The sequence below is a fragment of the Vigna radiata genome, unplaced genomic scaffold (genome assembly GCF_000741045.1).
Source record: "Vigna radiata var. radiata cultivar VC1973A unplaced genomic scaffold, Vradiata_ver6 scaffold_380, whole genome shotgun sequence".
Classification (NCBI taxonomy): domain Eukaryota; kingdom Viridiplantae; phylum Streptophyta; class Magnoliopsida; order Fabales; family Fabaceae; genus Vigna; species Vigna radiata.
In genome coordinates this window covers 171,081-189,669 of record NW_014542417.1, presented here as the reverse complement: position 1 = coordinate 189,669, position 18,589 = coordinate 171,081, and the positions used below count along the sequence as shown (strand labels likewise).

At 33.5% G+C, this 18,589-nt stretch overlaps 3 protein-coding genes across 4 annotated transcripts; 1 reads left to right on the top strand and 2 right to left on the bottom strand.

Moving 5' to 3' along the window:
- Positions 1-3,065: 3,065 nt before the first annotated feature.
- Positions 3,066-7,564, top strand: LOC106780063 (amino acid permease 3-like). The gene is made up of 6 exons (XM_014668295.2): positions 3,066-3,404; positions 3,927-4,160; positions 5,038-5,131; positions 5,358-5,572; positions 5,662-5,801; positions 6,308-7,564. Exons 1-6 carry the CDS (start codon positions 3,149-3,151, stop codon positions 6,950-6,952), a joined length of 1,584 nt encoding a protein of 527 aa, XP_014523781.2. The 5' UTR covers positions 3,066-3,148; the 3' UTR covers positions 6,953-7,564.
- A 180-nt stretch (positions 7,565-7,744) lies between these two features.
- LOC106780065 (auxilin-related protein 2) lies at positions 7,745-17,992 on the bottom strand. Of its 2 annotated transcripts, XM_014668298.2 has the most exons (9): positions 17,806-17,992; positions 17,199-17,665; positions 11,534-13,124; positions 11,095-11,218; positions 10,896-10,993; positions 10,696-10,761; positions 10,428-10,517; positions 9,664-9,840; positions 7,745-8,268 (listed from the first exon to the last, which is right to left on the bottom strand). In XM_014668298.2, the coding sequence occupies exons 2-9, from the start codon at positions 17,648-17,650 to the stop codon at positions 8,230-8,232; spliced, it is 2,637 nt and encodes an 878-aa protein (XP_014523784.1). In that variant the 5' UTR covers positions 17,651-17,665; positions 17,806-17,992; the 3' UTR covers positions 7,745-8,229. The 2 variants fall into 2 exon arrangements, with proteins under 2 accessions (XP_014523784.1, XP_014523783.1); XM_014668297.2 differs by having other exon boundaries at positions 17,199-17,992.
- Positions 13,898-17,192, bottom strand: LOC111240883. The gene is made up of 4 exons (XM_022776854.1): positions 16,103-17,192; positions 15,861-15,906; positions 15,640-15,723; positions 13,898-15,495 (listed from the first exon to the last, which is right to left on the bottom strand). The coding sequence occupies exons 1-4, from the start codon at positions 16,112-16,114 to the stop codon at positions 15,173-15,175; spliced, it is 465 nt and encodes a 154-aa protein (XP_022632575.1). The 5' UTR covers positions 16,115-17,192; the 3' UTR covers positions 13,898-15,172.
- Positions 17,993-18,589: the final 597 nt, after the last annotated feature.

Below are 18,589 nucleotides of genomic sequence, written 5' to 3'. Positions count from 1 at the left end.
TGTGTTAGACTTTACGAGCTCAAAATTTCCATTATATACCTTGAGCATATCCCATAGTCTCGTCCATTGATTATATCCGCATGTAGAACCAAAACAGTTTTAATTACAATAATCGCAACCAAACTAATAGTGATAACTAATGCTGACAGAACCAAATGACATGGATAGATCATGAAATATGTAGCATGAAAAGTTACGTAAGGTGATCAGTACACGTTTATTTTCAACTAATCCTTACTTTATCTCAATGAGATCAATACAATAACTTTAATGTACAAAGTGTAATTTATAAATAATAAACCAAAATGTATGCATACATGAAAACCAAATATAAAACACAAACACACAAAGATGACTGACTCCCACTGAACCAAAGATTCCTCAAATTGTAAAACACCCATATAAAGTAATATGCTCATGAAAGACCTTGAGTGTAATTGAAAAAAAAAAAAAAACTTGTAATTAAGTGAGTCAATGAGTCAATCCGTTTAATAATTGTAATTTATGAAAAAATATATTTTATTTATCCTAAATAGCTTATGCAAAACTTATGGAAACAAATCCTACACATTGAGATCAAGAGTTGTGTGAAATAATTTATTGAGTTTGCCAAAGCTTTTAATATACACAAAAGTGATTGTAAATAACGAATACAATTCTAAACAGTGAAGTTAATTTAGAAAACAAATAAACTATTTTAGAAAGATATATTAAGAAAATAAATCAGATATATAGCAGCCTAAAAATATTTTCAGAGTAATTATATCGATAGTCTATTAAAAGTTCTCTTTTGCTTCAATTGGAAAATAGAGGTTGAACATGTACAACTTTTAAATAAGTAAAAAAAAAAAATACGATTTGTGAAGAAGTTTGGCTAGAATATACAGATTGTTTTATTTTCTTTTTGTTCTCTTTTCCAGATATTTTTTAGATAAATTATAAGATTTTCAAGAATTCAGTAAGAGATCGGAGTAAAAATCTTATTAGATTAATAGTAAATAAGAAATATGATTATGAGCTTTGAGTTTCATCCTTTGAATATTAAACTTCAGTTTCTATTTTCGTGAGTAAGATGCTGTACAAATATATTAAACAACTGTTACTTCTTGAAGATAATTAAACGTTAAAAATATTATACATTATTAGATAATTATTATATTATATAATATTATATTATAATATATTAGAAATATTACATAATTTAAAAATATTATTATATTATAAGATAGTAATTATAAATATCTTGAATATATTCCATAAATATATAAAGATATGTATGTTATAAATAAAAGAAATCCATTTCATTTATATTATGAATAGTGTGATAAATATGAAACATCATAAATAGCAAAACTAACACAGAAAATAAATGAAATATTCTAAAAATTATATCAAGAAACAATTATCTTATTTGTAGCCTTCCAGAAATTGTATTGAGAGTAATTAAAAAGATATTCGAATGCAACTTGAAAAAGAAGAAAAGAAAGAAAAAAAAAGGAATAAAATTGATTTTGGATTGGGCCAAATCACACGTTGTAAAGTGGAATTAGATTCCTATACAATATGCATATGAAGGGTAGGAAAGGAATACATAGCTCTACTTTTTTTATATTTTCAAAAGACTTTCTGCATAATTTATAAGTTTTAAAATTAATACAAGAATCCAAAGAATGTGAAGTTATATTGAAAATTTAAACATAAGTCTAAATGATATTGAATAGAAATAAGAATCTTGAATATCATATTCTTAGATACCAGTTATTGTATCTTTTGCAATGTAGGTTACACTTATTTTAAGATAGAGAAAAAAACTAAAATAAGATATTTTATAAACTAAATTAATTCATCTGCAAAATTTATTTTCAGTTAAGTTCTTACAAATATCTAATTCTTAATTTAGGCATGAAGTATTTTTAACTGGTAGCGAAATTAATTTATTTTTTGTTTACCTTTCTTTAAAAAGAAAAATCATAAAGTTATATATTGTAATTAACTGCCACAAAATATATATTAGATGTCATTGCTATTTTTTTTTTCTGATAATATTATAGATGTGTTTTCTTTTTATCATCTTTCATTAATAATAGAAAATTGCATCTATAGCCACATTTATTCACATGTTTTTGGAATGAATACGGTTCCACTTGAAAGAATGTAAGTGCAATTATAATTTTGATGCTTTAGCTATAGTTTCTATATATAAATGTGATAATTTTCAAACTATAAAGTATTATTTTCTTGTTAATTGTTATTAAAGTAATTATTGTTAGTATTGATTGAGAGTAATATATATATATATATATATATATATATATATATATATATATATATTATACAAATACACAAGAGTAAAATAAATTATCTCATTTTAAAGTTCAACAACATACTTAAAAACATAAATATAACACTTTTTTTTTTTAAATAAAATATAATATATAAAGATAGTTACAATACATAACACAATATTAAAAAGTTAGATATCTTTTATCATTAATTTAATTTACATAAGCTATTAACATCACCTCAAACATAATAATAAGTTTATGATTTTTTTTTTAATAAATTGACAAGCCGAATTCTGAGTGTCTCCAATTGTTCTTTATGTGCTTGATGAAATGTTTGGCAACGAGAATATGTGTGATGTGGACCACATTTTCAGATTCTCATGTACATTCAAATGCCAAACAATTAACAAAAGTAATACAATAGACCCCTTTTTATTTAAAACATAAATCAATCTTCATAGTAACACGATTTCAAACACCATTAACAATTTTCCCACTAATTATTCTCTAACAATGATTTATAAACTTAAATTTTGAGCCAAACATAAATGAAAAAGGATAATGATACTAATAATATTTTTTTGACATTTTAATATCATCTACGTGTTATTTTGTGATTGGTCTGATGTTTATGATTATTATTATTATTGATTATGGAATAATTTTAGACCAATCATAGAATGACACATAGATAAATGTTAAAATGTTATTAAAAAAAATGTTGTCAAAATATCATTATTCAATAAAAAAAAATAAACACATTTTTTTTTTTTTTTAATCTTTCTTGGCAAACCAAAGTATCTTTCATCTTTCCGAAGTTTCATCATTTCCATTTTTTCTTCACCTTTATCTGATTCCTCAAAATGATAGCCCCCTATAAATACCTCATTTCTCCATTACACACCAACACATCTCTTCATGTTTTGTCTTCCATAACGGGTGGTTTTAGCAGCAAAAGCAAAGCATTTTGCTATTATCATAAAAAGTTTCCACAAATTGAGATGCCTGAAAATGCCGCCACAACCAACCTTCAAGATTGTGGCATCCAAGATGATGTGGCTATGCATTCAGAGAGTTACTCCAAATACTATGATGATGATGGTCGTCTCAAACGAACTGGTACCAAATTCTTCTAAGCTGCTTTCACTTCTGTCTACAATATTACAGAATATTATATATACACTACTTTATCTGATATGAACTATGTATTACAAAGTTTAACTGAAATTAACTCATTGTGAGTATATATTATTTTTATATCGTTATACAATCATGAATTGAATTTCCATGCATGATAATCACTCAAAAATTACACTAAAGGTGATTCTGAATTGGTTGAAAATAAATATACCTATACACTAACTACGTATACAACTCAACTTTAAGTATCAGACAAAAGAACAATAAACGAGTCTTAGACAAAAGATGTAAACCTAATGTGATGATCCTTTACTACGTTGTAGATGACATTGTTGATTATATATATATTAATGTCATTTTGGATTTTGGTGCACGCATACATGCATGTCTCCGACAATCTTAAACATGAAAGAAAAAAACAAAAAGACAATAGCCTAGTTTTTTATGCAGAAAAAACACATCTGATATGAAAATATATAACGAAAAAATGTGATGAGACAGGAACTGTTTGGACTGCAAGCTCGCACATAATAACTGCAGTGATAGGATCTGGGGTGCTGTCACTGCCTTGGGGCATAGCTCAGCTAGGATGGATAGCTGGTCCTACTGTCATGCTCTCGTTCTCTTTGGTTACCATCTATAGTTCATCATTGCTGGTTCAATGTTATCGTTCTGAACACCCTAATTCTGGCAAGAGAAACTACACTTACACGGACGCAGTTCGCTCCATTCTTGGTAATACTTGCTTCCAAAAATACTCTTTTCACAAATAACATAAGCATGTGGATGTGTGCATGCACATGTTGACCATAATATATAATCACATGTCTTGTCTATGTTCAACTGGGTAGAGACAGATATCTCTGCAGTTTAATGTAATATAATGTGAACTGTTTTGTTAGAAGAGAGGGAATGTTCTAGGGTTGGCGAATTTAATATAACTCACCATGCACATGCTCTTTCTTCCATTAAAAACAAAAGGGAATTTTTCCTAGAAAACATGATTTAATGTTCATTCGCCAACTTTACATTCTGTACTATAATAAATCTACTCGTTAACAGCATATCAAGCGTAAATGATTTCCCATGATTAACGTTTTAGTCATTGATTATATACTACTTTAGGTGAGAACCACATATGACATTCATGATTTGTTTGTTTGTTACACTAGGGTATCTAGCTTTATTTCAATGCTTTTCACCAACCATATCTGGTATAATATTAAATGAATTTGTCCTTTTAACTAGTTTGACAAAGCCAGGCTCAAATAATTTTTAATGTAACAGAAATTAAACCCAAATTAAGCAATAAAAAAACTCATCTGATTCATTACTCAAGATAAATTTCCTAATAAGTATTCATACGAAAAATACAAGGTAAATTAATTAAACTTATTAGAATCAACTTACAAATTCCAATTTTCATAAAAATATTATAACTTTTTCTAATGAAATACATAAGCTGATGTTACTTATGTATGTGGAGTGTATTGTCCAAACTAACCATTATTTTTGGAGAAAATCCATATATTTTTCTTCAGTACTTGTAAAAAGTTTGATGTGTAGAACATATATAAGTGATGATAACAGGCAAATATAATGTATTTTGCAGGAGGAGCCAATGTTAGGTTGTGTGGGATACTTCAGTACCTGATTATGCTGGGAATTGTAATTGGATACACAATTGCAGCTTCTATTAGCATGATGTGAGCTTGAAAATGATTTTAAAAGTAGTCTACAAGAAGGACTTATTTCAGTATTATATATTTTTAATCAGTTAATCATAAGTTAGTTTATCTCATCATTTACTCTTATTTAGATCAAAATTGGTTACATAAAAACTATAGAGTTCCCATATTTTCATTGTGACAAAATGGTGTTATATCTTATGAAGTTTGGTGATGATTGAGTTTCATTGATTTTGATAAACAGGGCCATTAGAAGGTCTAACTGTTTCCATCAATCTGGGGGCAAAAACCCATGTCACATGAACAGCAACCTATACACGATCATTTTTGGTGCAATCCAGATTGTCCTTTCTCAAATTCCCGATTTTGACCAAATATGGTGGCTCTCAATAGTTGCTGCAATAATGTCTTTCACCTATTCCATAATTGGTCTCTCTCTTGGAATTGCCAAACTTGCAGGTTATATTCATAATGCTCTCTCCCATATACTATATCTTTGTGGGAACGTAAGATCACATAGTCATAAGTTTTGAATGGTTGATGAACAGAAGTGGGTACCTTCAAAGGTAGCCTAACTGGAATAACCACTGGATCTGTGTCATTGTCCCAGAAAATTTGGAGGACTTCCCAAGCTCTCGGTGACATAGCCTTTGCCTATTCATTTGCTTCGGTTCTCGTGGAAATTCAGGTATACTCTTCTAAAGCTAAGAATCGGCTAATTTTAAAATTTTAAACTATTTCTTTACTCAATGCATATTTCTTCTTACATTAATTTTAGTTTAAAAGGCTAAAATGTTTGTAAGATCATTGATATTTTAGCCACTTATAATAATAATAAAAAATCATTCACAACTAATAAGATTAGTATTTTAATAATATTATCATTTTTTAAATTAATTTTTGAACATACTATTATATTATTACAATAAAGTTGTCAAAGTGAGTGTTTATTGGATAAACAGTGTCAAAATATAATTTTTGAAATTTTAATCTCTAAAACCATAGGAAAGTGTTTTGGTAATAGTTTTTATAAAAGAATTTCCTTGGGTAGTAAAAACTTAACTTACATGTAGTGTAGAAACAAAATTTATAGTTTTTCTTTTCTGTAGAAATTAAAACTTAGACTGAATTGAATAGTTTAACCTTTAAAAAGGAATGTTTATGATTTAGTAAGGTAGAGTTTGGTGAGTGTAGGACACCATAAAATCTCCACCTTCTGAAGCAAAAACCATGAAGAAGGCCTCGTTGATAAGTGTTACAGTGACGACAGTATTTTACATGATGTGTGGGTGCACGGGGTATGCTGCTTTTGGAGATGCCGCACCTGGGAATCTGCTAACTGGTTTTGGTTTCTATAACCCATATTGGCTCCTAGACATTGCAAATGCTGCCATAGTAATTCACCTTTTGGGAGCATGCCAAGTGTTTTCCCAACCCATCTTTGCCTTTGTGGAGAAAAGGGTGACACAAAGATGCCCCAACCTTGAAAGGGAGTTAAAGATTCCAATCCCTGGTTACCCCCCATACAAACTAAAAATGTTTAGATTAGTTTGGAGGACTTTGTATGTTGTTTTTACAACTCTCGTATCCATGGTGATTCCATTCTTCAATGACGTCGTGGGAGTGATTGGGGCATTGGGATTTTGGCCCCTCAATGTTTACTTTCCAGTGGAGATGTATATCTCACAGAAGAAGATCCCCAAATGGAGTAACAGATGGATTAGCCTCAAAATATTTACTGTGGCCTGCCTTATTGTTTCAGTTGTTGCTGCTGTTGGCTCAGTGGCAGGAGTCGTACTTGACCTTAAGAAATATAAACCATTCCACACAAACTATTAACCTTCATCTGTCGCCACCACCTTGTGGATGTAAGAAACTGAAGTGGCGTGGTAGCTATGTTTCTGCTTTCTATGCAACATTATATTTCAGATCAATTGGGTTACTCTAAGCCTCTCCTTGCCTAGAAAAATCAAAGTCAGGATTTATTTGAATGTGTCCAAACAAAGAGTACCTACTTTCCACCCTATTATTCTTATTTTTTGAGGTTTAGCATTCCCCAAGCCATTTTAAACTTTGAATTGCAACATGTAATAGAACTTTGCCTGAGTCTATGTTCCAAAAATGAATGCTATTATAATGATTAGAGTTTTTTTTTTTTACTTTCTATTTTGATTTACTCCTTTTGTATCCAGATATTCATTAAATACTAAATAAATTTAAGAATATTTCAAATAATTTTTTTTTGTAAAAATAAATAATAATAAAACCACAATTTCTTCTAAACCAAATCTGACTCAGCTTGTATTTGAGATCTTTTAACTGCTCGGTCAAGATTCAACATTATACAAACCATGTAGAAGCCTTACTTACCCCTAATTTGATTATTTTAACTAAATGAATGAAACTTTAAGACATTCATACAAACTAAGTCGAAATTTTGAAGAGCTTAATTTGACATGCCTGATTTACACCACCCGCAATATGTACATAGAAACAGAGTCGAATATACAGAAATTTCCAGAGCAAATGAAAAACATACAAAAGTTTTTCATCAGTGAACTAAAGACTTTGCTGTCCCAGCAAACAAAAAAGTTGAACAAGCTCAACCGAACACAGCTGATGACAAACAAATTCAAATGTATAAAATGCAGAAGCTTGCGCGAAGATCCATGTATTAATCGCAGCTTTTGGTGTCAATCCATGGTATATGTATTCAAGACATCGTACTATATATACCACACGTATAAAAGGAGGGCTTCACAGGACCCACTTCGGGGTGGATCCTCCCTTGAACCCGGAAAAAAAGGATCACTCATGAGCCCTCATTAGCCAAGGGATAATGAATAATGAAATTGATAGCACAAAAAAATATTTTACATCAACAAAACATGCTACATTAATAAACATTTGAACAAACCCAACGACCCCCTGGAAGGACATCAATTACACCCAAGAAGACCTGAGACGCCAGACAAGGAAGCAGTATTTAACCATCACCGCATTATAACTTCAATCGAAACAAATATGCAATTAGGGAGGTAGATGATACACGCCTTGGTCCTCTCTGAACAGAATCGTTGAACAATTACCTTCAACTGGATGAATTCATCAAAAGCCTAGAAAAGCTCCTCGGAGTTGAATTTATTCCAGGCTTCCTGTAATAAATGAGTAACATTCAGGACAAATGAAGGCTATATTATTCTGGACTTAGCCAAAATGTAAAAAAGTCTTGACACTAACTACCGTACATGTCATATTTATTGAAAAGAAGACGAGGGGTGTTGAGGGAGTGGCGAAGATTATTTACGACGGAACAGCAAATTACTGACCACTAACTGCAGCTAACTAAATTTTGGCGTAATGAATAATTATGTATACATTGGCAACACCCCAAACTAAAAAACACAACACTTTTTCCTTTTAACTATAACACAGCCCTGCTTGATAAATTCAACTAGTTGTCCCGCCTCTTCAAAGCTATATGGGGGCAAAAATCTGATGCAACACTTTGTACTTTGGACCGGCAGGCAGTAGCTATGCAAGGTGGTACTCAAGTATTTTGAGTGTGTTTAGTGAGACCAATAAGCTAGCTTATTTGACTAGCTAAGAAGCTAGTTTGACCAACAGAAAAGTTTTTGGTAAATACATCAAAGTAACTTATCGTAGGAACTTCTAGCTTATAAGCCATAAGCTACTTCAGTTAATTTCTAACTTGAAGCTTTTTTTCCAATACTATCCCTTATATTTTAATATTTCCTTATTATCCTTAATGTATTTTGCCTATTTTTTATTTTTCAATTACAGATGTTGAATATTTATATTAATAAATGCATTATTTTTTTACTATTTGTCGGGTTACTTTCTAAATGTTTATATAGTTCAAATTAAAAAGATTTAACATTACAAATAGAAGTAATGTTTCATTACTATGTTAAGTGAAAATTACAGACAATGTACATTGTAAAAAAGAAACTTCATGTAACAATAGTTGAAATGGAGAAAAAAATAATAATTACATGATGTACTTTTTTCCTAGAAAACACAAATTTTATTTATAAACAAAAACATATGTAATGTACTTTTATGACATTTTACATTTACCAAATAGCTTATCAGCTAATTTGACCAAACACTTTTAAGTTAATAAGCTTATCAGCTAATGTTTATATATATCATTTTGTCTGCTTGCAGTCATGCGTCACAACTCCAATACAAAAGAAAAAGAAAATAAAGGAAAATGCAGGAAAGCTTGTAAGCGTTTCCAATAAAATGATAACAGCTAATAACTCTATCAACTGACTTGGTTGATCTTATATTAACATACACTTTGGATTAAACCCATCCCACCAACTTAGCTAAATATCCTGTCTTTGCATAGACAAAAATTTTACCAGAAATTGCTACACAGAACCACTTCCAAAAGGTTCTTAGAATAAGGGTAGTGTAATATTCATTTAGAAACTCGCTGATTACCACTGGCTACAGTAAACATATCAATAAAGCGTTGATTAAAAAGCATATATATGCTTGAATAAAATGGCCGAAAATACCTTGAGTAGATCAAACACCTTCTCCGCAACATATTTCTGCTGTAAATTGGCACCCTTCTGCTGCACTTTATCAGGATGGATACACAACGTAGCTTTCCTGTAGGCTTTTTTAACAGCCGCAGCTGTAATCAAATCAGTCAAAGAAACTGGCTGCCAACCACATTCAGGCCACAGTACCTGGTCATCATTCATGAAGGAAGCAAGTTAATATAATTGATACAGACCCTGTAACAAAAACAATAAGACAAAAAATTAAGGGACTGCTTCAAAATTCAAATGCATAGACTTTTCAGTTTGTATAAATTATTATGGAAACAAGTCCCTTTGACTCTCCTTTCCTCGGGAATCTGGATTGCTTGCAATTGAACTATGAGTACATCCTAACAATCTTTTCAAAACCAAACTTGTTTCCTAAGGACATCCCTTCAGGCAAATATCTTATCATAAATTGCTATGGATAGTATCTATTGGATGTATGGTGGTTGAACCCAATGAATAGCTAGCTTCCAAACCCATACAATCAGTAGTACTACAGTGTTAGAATGGGCACACCAATCACATCTGGCCCTAGGATAGTGGATTGACAATCTGAAAATATATGCCAAAACACAAAAACCCTACCACGCAGTACTCTAAAATCTGAACCTAAGAATTCAAAAAGACATCATGACGAAATTTAAGCCCGCATATTTGCATGCACCATGGATATGGATAGAAAAATTCAGAGATATTATCCAAAGTGTGTGTGCACTAGATGTGCATACATATTGTAAGGTGGATAGCAAAGCTCGTAAATTCCCCTCTTTTCCTGCAGCCCAGCGCTTAATTTCAAAATCCAGCGTTTCGCCGAGCCTCTGAAATTAGATAACAAAATTAAAGGATATTAGACAAATGTAAACTCTCAACTAGTGGTTTTCACAAAACAGATTTTTTATCAGAACAAGGGTGGGGGGGAATGAATAGAATCTGTAGATGCAACTTTTGCAAGGATACGAAAGAAACCCACGCATATACAAAAAAACTACAACTTACATGTCTCTCAGCTTGTTCTCTTTGAGTTTGCATGTCCCTCTGATTCTTCTCAGCCAAAGCCTTTGCCTATAATAAAACGGAAAAAGTATAAACAAAACAAGTTCAAACAATTTGTACAGAAATCTAATTTCAAGTTAAATGAAAAAGAAAACGAAGTAATCAAATTAAGTAGACAAATACAGAAATGCAATAATACATACAGCTCGCTCCTGAGTCCTCTGGTGGCGCTCCAACCTGGCTCGTCGCCTGTCTTCACTTTCCCCTTCAACTTCCTGGAACTCTCCAGATGATGGAGCAGCTTCAAACCATAAAAGGGAAGGAAAAGAAAAGAAACAAGTAAGCAAGGAAACAAACATGCAAACCATTAATGCAATAAATACATTGAAAATGCTGAACTACCTCCAAAAATTGAGGAAAGATCATCAACAATATTAGTGGATGATGATGCTTTTTTCATACTTGTAGATGCACTAGTAGATTTCCTCGTTGCATCTGACTGAAATTGGGATTCAAATACAGAGTCCTGAAAACATCCAGGTCCAGAAAATTAGCAATAAAATTTCAAATACATGCATGCCAGTCTTCCCTTTTCAATTTAGTTTAAAAATGAGTTTTAAATTTATAAAAGACTACATAAGAATCCACTTTTCATTTTAAAAAATGATATTTGTTTAGAATTAAAAAGGAAAGAATGAAGTGAAAAAAGTAAATAACTACCCACTAATTATAACTTCCTGCTTTTTTACAGGGTAAATTTTGCAAGATGAGAATACACAAAAGCCAAGTTTTGGTCATTATATGCTAGTACAGAACTATAGATTAAAGAGAGGGTCCTCACTGAAGAGTTAGCCCTAGGAGGCCTTGGGGCACTACTAGCTCGACCCATGCCAAAGAATGACTCAAGATCATTTTCATTCTTTTGTTGGCTCATTCTTGCAGCAGCTGCAGCCCTTTCTACACTGGCGCGTTCTGCTTTAGCTCGTGCTTCTGCTTCAGCCCTTGCAGCTGTAGCTCTTTCTTGTGCATCCCTCTCCTTTGCCTCAGCAGCAGCCTTTTCAGCTTTTTCTTTCGCCAATGCAGCAGCCCTTTCACGAGCTTCAGCTTGTGCCCTTTGCACTGCAGCCCTTTCAGCACGCCCTCGAGCTTCAGCATTAGCTTTCTCAACAGCAGCCCTCTCAGCTCTTTGGCGAGCTTCAGCTGCTGCTCTTTCTCGTGCTTCTCTGGTAGCTCGTTCTACAGCCTGTCTTGCCTTTTCCCTCTCCAGTCGTTGTTGTTCTCTTTCTTTCTCCTCTTTTTCTTTCATAAGTCTTCTCTGCTCCTTTTCCTCCCTCTCCTTTTGCTGCCGTTCAAGGTCTAACTTTTCCTGTTTTTCTCTCTCCTCGAGCACAATTCTCTCATCTCTTTCCATTTGCACAGCTTCTTTGCTTCTAGCAGCCTTTGAATACTCTCTCTCCCTAACTTCCTTTGCATGCCTAAACTTAGCTTCAGCTCTATCCATTGCCTCCTTCATAGCTGCAGCAGCAGAGTTCATCTCTAATTCTTCGTCAGGAAGACCATTTCCACCCTCATTCTCATTACCACGACTTCTGCCCATGGCAAAATCATCAAGTTCATCAAACTGAGATGAAGTGGGTACCCTTCCAGGAGCAGGAGCAGACTTGGGACCCTGAGGGAATCGTGTGGAACTAGGAAAAGAAGAAAAATCATTATCCTTCTTTCTAGCATTAGCAGATACTGATGAAGTTGATCCTGGCTTGGGAATGTTCACTGGCCGTGGAGGAGGAGGTCTTGAAGGTGGTGGAGCAGTAGTTGGTTGTGTAAAAAGAGGAATCTCTGATACCGTCAGCCATATATCTTCACTCGGTTCCAAGTTATCTCCATATTTATCTGCCTGAATATTGGCTTGTCTAAAATCAACATTATTATATGGAGGGGAAGTAGACCTTTTGCCAGCTGGTTTATCGGAATCAGATGAATAGGTAGGCATATGAAATGGGGCCTGTGGAAATTCCCTGTCATTTTCAAAAGGAGTCTTACTTTTTGTGTCTCTCTCAGGACTCCTCCCAGATATCTTATCAACTGGTTCTTTATCTCCAGTCCGACTTGGGTTTTTATTCAAGTTTGGGGAACTGCTACCCTTCCTGCTATTTATATCTGATGAGAAAGCTGGTACAGATTTTCCAAGACCATCAAATGGATCAATATCTTCATACACTTTGCCATTTGAAGTTGAAGAACTATCATTTTTCGTGCTTCCTGAACTACCAAATTTACTGATTTCTTCCAATGGGTCCATAAAGTGGCCTGTGGATGAATCCCCCGGTGCTGAAGCTGATTCAAATACTTTGAAAGGGTCCTCAGCCATGACGGAGGTTGTTTTAGTTGCGCTGGCAGTTGGTTCTGAGGAGAAACTGGTATCAGGAGTGTGCCTGTTAATAATAATTATATGTAGAAAAGGTTATGATACATCACCGTTGATCAAATGAACAATATCAATGACTCAAACATCAAAGATAGACAAGTATCAAGCTGTTCATTCCTAAGAAAAGAGTATAGATAAGATTATGACAATGATTCATTTAATTGGAGATTCACAGAAATTATAAAACACAATGTTCATGACCACATTTTGAATTTGATATAGACTTATTTCAGAAAAGGAACGGAACGTCTTAACACTATCCTCAGAAGTGATTATAAACGTATCTTTGATATTCGATGATATATTATTCTCATTCATGTTACTTGGTTTATCTGCATTACCGGCAGTGATATTCACTTTCAAAAACACATTTATCATTGATAAAATAAAATACAAGACGTGACAAGATTTATTTCCTAGCTGCCTACACCTTATGTCCTTTCCGATTTAAAATTTCAATCATCCTTTATTTTCATAGTAGTCTTATCTATAGCAGGTTCCAGAAAAAGGCTGAAAATCAATAATTTGATACACCGTATAGGAGATAAAACCGCACAAATAGCAGAAGTTGCAAATCTATTATATATTTATGAAAAATTAAGCTGTATGCAAATAAAAATAAAATGCATAAATTGAAACAACAGTTCAATTGGATGGAGACGAATCAAAGATGATAAAGACGCAGGAAGAGCGTTCAAGTAACAACAGGCACGGCAGCCAATGGACAGAGTTTCAATTGCGGATCCAAGAAATTCTGCAATGCAATTTTGTCACTATAGCAGCTATTTAACAATGCTGATTCATCACAAGGGATATTTTATGCATAAACAACAAACAGAAACTGAAACAAATACAAATTTATCTTCAACAAAACAAAATGTTGCAAGAAGCAGCATATAAAATAATAGAGTCTGTCTGGACAGCTACAAGGACAAGGAACAACAATGAACAAGTAGTAGAACCTAACTAAGAGAAAAGAATGAAAAGAACAGAAATCATTTAGTTAATATGCAATTTGTACCATAAAAAAATAATTGAATAAAAGTTTTTTAATAGGTATTAAATATAGGTCATAAGTAGTTGTATTGTAAAACTGCTAGATGTTGTACCATGAGTTGTAACTATTTCTATACCTATTTCTATTTTGAATTTTGCTCTTCTCTCTACTCATTGTATCAGAATTCTATCATCATAAATATATGAACATAAGAGAGGTGTGGTCAAGCTCTCTCAAATATATAGTCTCTTTTATTTATCTTAAGTAAAAGAATTGACTGAATGTGTTTCTTCTTTTTACTTTGCTCAATTTTATGCACATAAAAATCGAGTGGTCACAAATCCAAATAATAATCTGCTTGTTTTCTACTTTTTCTGTCCAATTTCATAGGAACTGAATAATCAATGTCAAATGGGTCCTATGAAGGGACCATCCCCTCTACTTTCTTTCCATGGTTCAACCACATTTTACTTTGTTTGATTTTAAGCACATAAAAATTGTACGTTCACAAAGTCAAATTATAATCTGTTCGTTTTCCCCTCAGTGTGTCTAATTTCACAGGGACCAAGGTGTCAAGAATGGATCATCCCCTCTACTTTCCTTCCATGGTTCTACCACATTAAATCCATATAGTGGCTAAAAGCTTTTGTTAGCTGTAGTAGTAGTAGTAGTAGTAGTAGTAGTAGTAGTAGTAGTAAATAGTAATAATTGTACTGAAATTGGATTCCTCCTTCCACTATTCACATTCATGGTAGTTGAATCAAGATGCAAATCATGAAGTAATGCACATTTTCTGAATTGCAAATCAAATTGTAAGATTCCCAATAACATTTATCTACACAAACATAAAACATACAACAGCACAAATTCACTATCAATAACTAAGAGCGTTTTATTTTAATTTCTAAAACATTGATTCAAATTTGATTAAAATATACAACTTGAATATGAATAAGGGTCCAATAGGCAAAACTAACCGTCCAAACACCAATGCTTAAACTAACAGTCCAAATCCAAATAAAAGAGAGAAAAAAAAAACATTATGATTTCATTTAGAGTTAGGGTTGTAAATTCATTGTGCTTCTCTGGCCCACCAGCAACAAACACAACCAAGACGATGGAACAGTCAACACAGGCTGTAGATTTGAAATGCAGCATGATTTCCACAATTTTGGCCACAAGAAATGTGATGACCATTGGAGGGGGCAGGATGCCACAACCGCAATCCAATGATTTGCATTAGTGCCACTACTGTAAGCAATTAACTGAGTGCAGCATGGTTTGCCAACTCTGGCAGTCATTTTTTGTATTTTTTGTATTTTACATAGCCATAACTGCCAGGTACGAAACGAAAAGCCCTTGGAAAACAAGGGTTTGTAACCTGCATTACAAGAATCATGCAATTCAACATCAATTCTTGCTTTCCTAGACTGATTCATGTGATTCCCTTTAAGATACAGGCACAAAAACATCTGTATCACCAACCTCAGGTCTCGTATTGTATCACAAATCATACTATACTCACCACTTTTCTCACATTCTCTTCCTTTCCATTTTGTATAACCAGATGATATGCTAAGCAGCAACAAATTTTTAAGACTTTCAACTCCTAGCAGTTAGTAGACAAAGCATCCTCAGGACAAGAGTAACTTAATTTTCTTTCATAGCAGTAGAGCTGCTACATATCAGTAGCCAGATAAAATGAAAAAATCACTTTATAGAATAAAAATGAACAACAAATATCACCTGGAACCTCAGAAGTTATTTCTAACAGAGAAGGACAACCCTTGATCTACAAACAAAATGCAAAACCTAAACTTCACAGGATGCATGACATTCTCAAACTCTAGAAGCAATTTAGGTTTAATATTTAATAATTACTCAAACTCCCATATTACACAGTGCATTTGTAACAGAAGGTTCTCAATTTGAGAGTGCGGTACTGCTAATACACAAATGAATAAATGAATAACCAATAACGAAATCACCTCATTATTCATCTTGGACAGTCCCTTAAGTTTGTTCGGTTGCAAAACTAACGAAATATTTTTTTCCTTCAAACTGTGTATGATGCTTAAACGTCAATCACACAGATTACATAATACACTGATATTACATGAACAACAAATAATTTAAGACTGTCATACGAACGACATCAAACCAATTTTCACTGCCGAAAACAGTTTGCAATGAATCAACACATGGAATACTTGGAAGACAGTAAAGAGCAAACGGCACCCTGCCCCCTAACCAAAACTGCACCACCACCTCCAGCTTCAAGTGAGTTCTAAAGAGAATAGACCTAATGCCAAAATAGCATTCTTCAAGTTCCAAACAACTACAATCAATTTTGAGAAGGGCCAAAAAGTTCAAAATTCAAACAGCAAACCATTGATGATTTTAGAGGATTAATGGGGGCTGATTCTTTGCGTAATTTCAGCATTATCCCGTTGATAGATAATACTTCCCAGCATGTTCACCATACAGTGGAGATAAATTTGTATATTCAATGGGACTAAGAACAGAAGAAAGCTATGCAGACCTCCAAGGAGAAATTTAGTCACTACATGATCGTGTATAGACACAGACAATACAAATTTCAGGAAGATTACTGCCAAATATTTGTTCATCAATGCAAATTTAAACTCGGTTATTAGACCATTAACTACTCTAGAGTCATACCATCCCATTCTTTTATAATAAGCTATATCATCTTTTCAACAAAACGTAAAATAAGGCATACAAAATTCAAACCTATCTCTGATTACAGAGTTTCTACACATTAGATGAAACCTTAAAGTGCTACAATTCGAAACTCATACTAGCCTTTCCGGAACTTTGCACTTCAACATAGTCATTTTCAAGTTTCTCACTGATGTTCCCAGATTAAAAACCGGAATAACATTCCCCATAGAACACTAAATTTCAGCTCTATCTGACAACCGCACATGGTAAAGAGCATAAATGCACCCGCACACTTCCTTGCGCATTAAGTAAAAGCTCAAAACCATAAATACCACACCGAGCAATGCCAATTGCAAAAGAACCCTAGTTACCAACACACACTTACACACACATATATACCTTCCAGTAGATGGTGTTCCACTGTGTCCGAATCCAGCAAGCAAATCATCGAAATCGGAAGCACCTTTAGCATCCTTCTCCGATCTCTTCCCACCAGAACTTTTCGGTTCCTTCCCAAACCCGCCGAGAAGATCGTCAAACGCGGCGTCAGAGCCACCTCTCTCAGTGGTGGCGAAAACATCATCGAATTTAACCCTAGAGGTGCTCTTCATCCCAGGCACACCGTCGAAAATGTCGTCGTCATAGACAGGCTTATCGTAGACGGGCGGCGGCGAGCTGGAGGACCGCGTGGGAGGTCCGCCGTACATGGAGTCCAAATCGAAGGGGGAATCCGCACGGCGAGTGTCGGATCCGGTGCCGGCGAGGAGATCGTCGAAGTTGGAGGCAGATCGCGATCCGAAATCGAAGTTGAGAGGCGCCCCTTTGGAAGATCCCTTGGAGGAAGGAGCCATTGGCGCTGATTTACCCTGCGGTTTGAGGCCGAAATCAGAAGTAAATAAGCCATCGAAATCGTTCATGGTTGGAATCTAAGAAAGGAAAAAGGAAGAGCGATCTGGTGTGGGGAGCTGCAGGGGAATGGTGCGATGCTGAGAGCACAGAGGCAAACCAAGGGGAAGGGTTCAGTCACGCCTTTGATTCCTCCCTCCCTTTGTCGAATTGGAGCATTTGCCAATACCGATCCACCTAGTTTAAACTCCTTTTTCCTTTTCTTTCCTTTTTTCTGTTCAATCAATCAATCATGTTTAACTATTAAGCCATTAATTACCTCTTCCATTTAATTCTTTTTCTCCATTTTTCTTAACCTACTTTTACTTTTTCCTTCCCTTTTCTTTATTCACTTCTTCTACCTTATTTCGCATTATTCAAGCCTCAATTCGTGAAGTAGGCTCACGTCTCAAATATAAATACTTCTTTTTCTTCTTCTAACTTTTTTTTATTCATTGACTTTCTTCAATTGTTCAAAAATCTGGTTGATTATTGTTCGTCAAATTTCTCCTCTAATTAATTTTTTTTCTATTTATGAAACTCGAATTAAGATATTGTTTAAAATATTTAAATTTAGTTTACCCGTGTAATATTGATGTAACTTACATATTCTATTTGTAAATTATAGTTTTCTTTGTGTTTTTAATGGGATTCAAATTAATTTTTTTTATAAAGGAGACTAATCAACTTTCATGTCAATTTAAATAAGATCAATTAAAGTCCTATAAATTGGTTTAATTATTCCTTTTAATGATAATGAATGGAAAAAGTGGTCTTAATTAAAAAGACTATTTTGAGGTTTGTTGTGGGAAGTGGATCTATCCAATGTTCATAACTTAGAAGGAATTATATATACTGTAAGATTTTAGTATAATTTTAGTGTGTTTTGATAAAAGGTAACAATG

Coding starts and splice junctions, on each gene's coding strand:
- LOC106780063 (XM_014668295.2), top strand. CDS start 3,149: ATGATAGCCCCCTATAAATACCTCATTTCTCCATTACACACCAACACA. Junction 3,405..3,926: donor TGGTCGTCTCAAACGAACTG/GTACCAAATTCT, acceptor GTGATGAGACAG/GAACTGTTTGGACTGCAAGC. Junction 5,132..5,357: donor GCAGCTTCTATTAGCATGAT/GTGAGCTTGAAA, acceptor TTTGATAAACAG/GGCCATTAGAAGGTCTAACT.
- LOC111240883 (XM_022776854.1), bottom strand. Junction 15,724..15,860: donor AATAACTTCTGAGGTTCCAG/GTGATATTTGTT, acceptor ACTAACTGCTAG/GAGTTGAAAGTCTTAAAAAT. Junction 15,496..15,639: donor AAGAGAATGTGAGAAAAGTG/GTGAGTATAGTA, acceptor CTTGTAATGCAG/GTTACAAACCCTTGTTTTCC.
- LOC106780065 (XM_014668297.2), bottom strand. CDS start 17,716: ATGAACGATTTCGATGGCTTATTTACTTCTGATTTCGGCCTCAAACCG. Junction 10,994..11,094: donor TCTTTCCTCAATTTTTGGAG/GTAGTTCAGCAT, acceptor TATGGTTTGAAG/CTGCTCCATCATCTGGAGAG. Junction 8,269..9,663: donor AGGTGTTTGATCTACTCAAG/GTATTTTCGGCC, acceptor CATTTATTACAG/GAAGCCTGGAATAAATTCAA.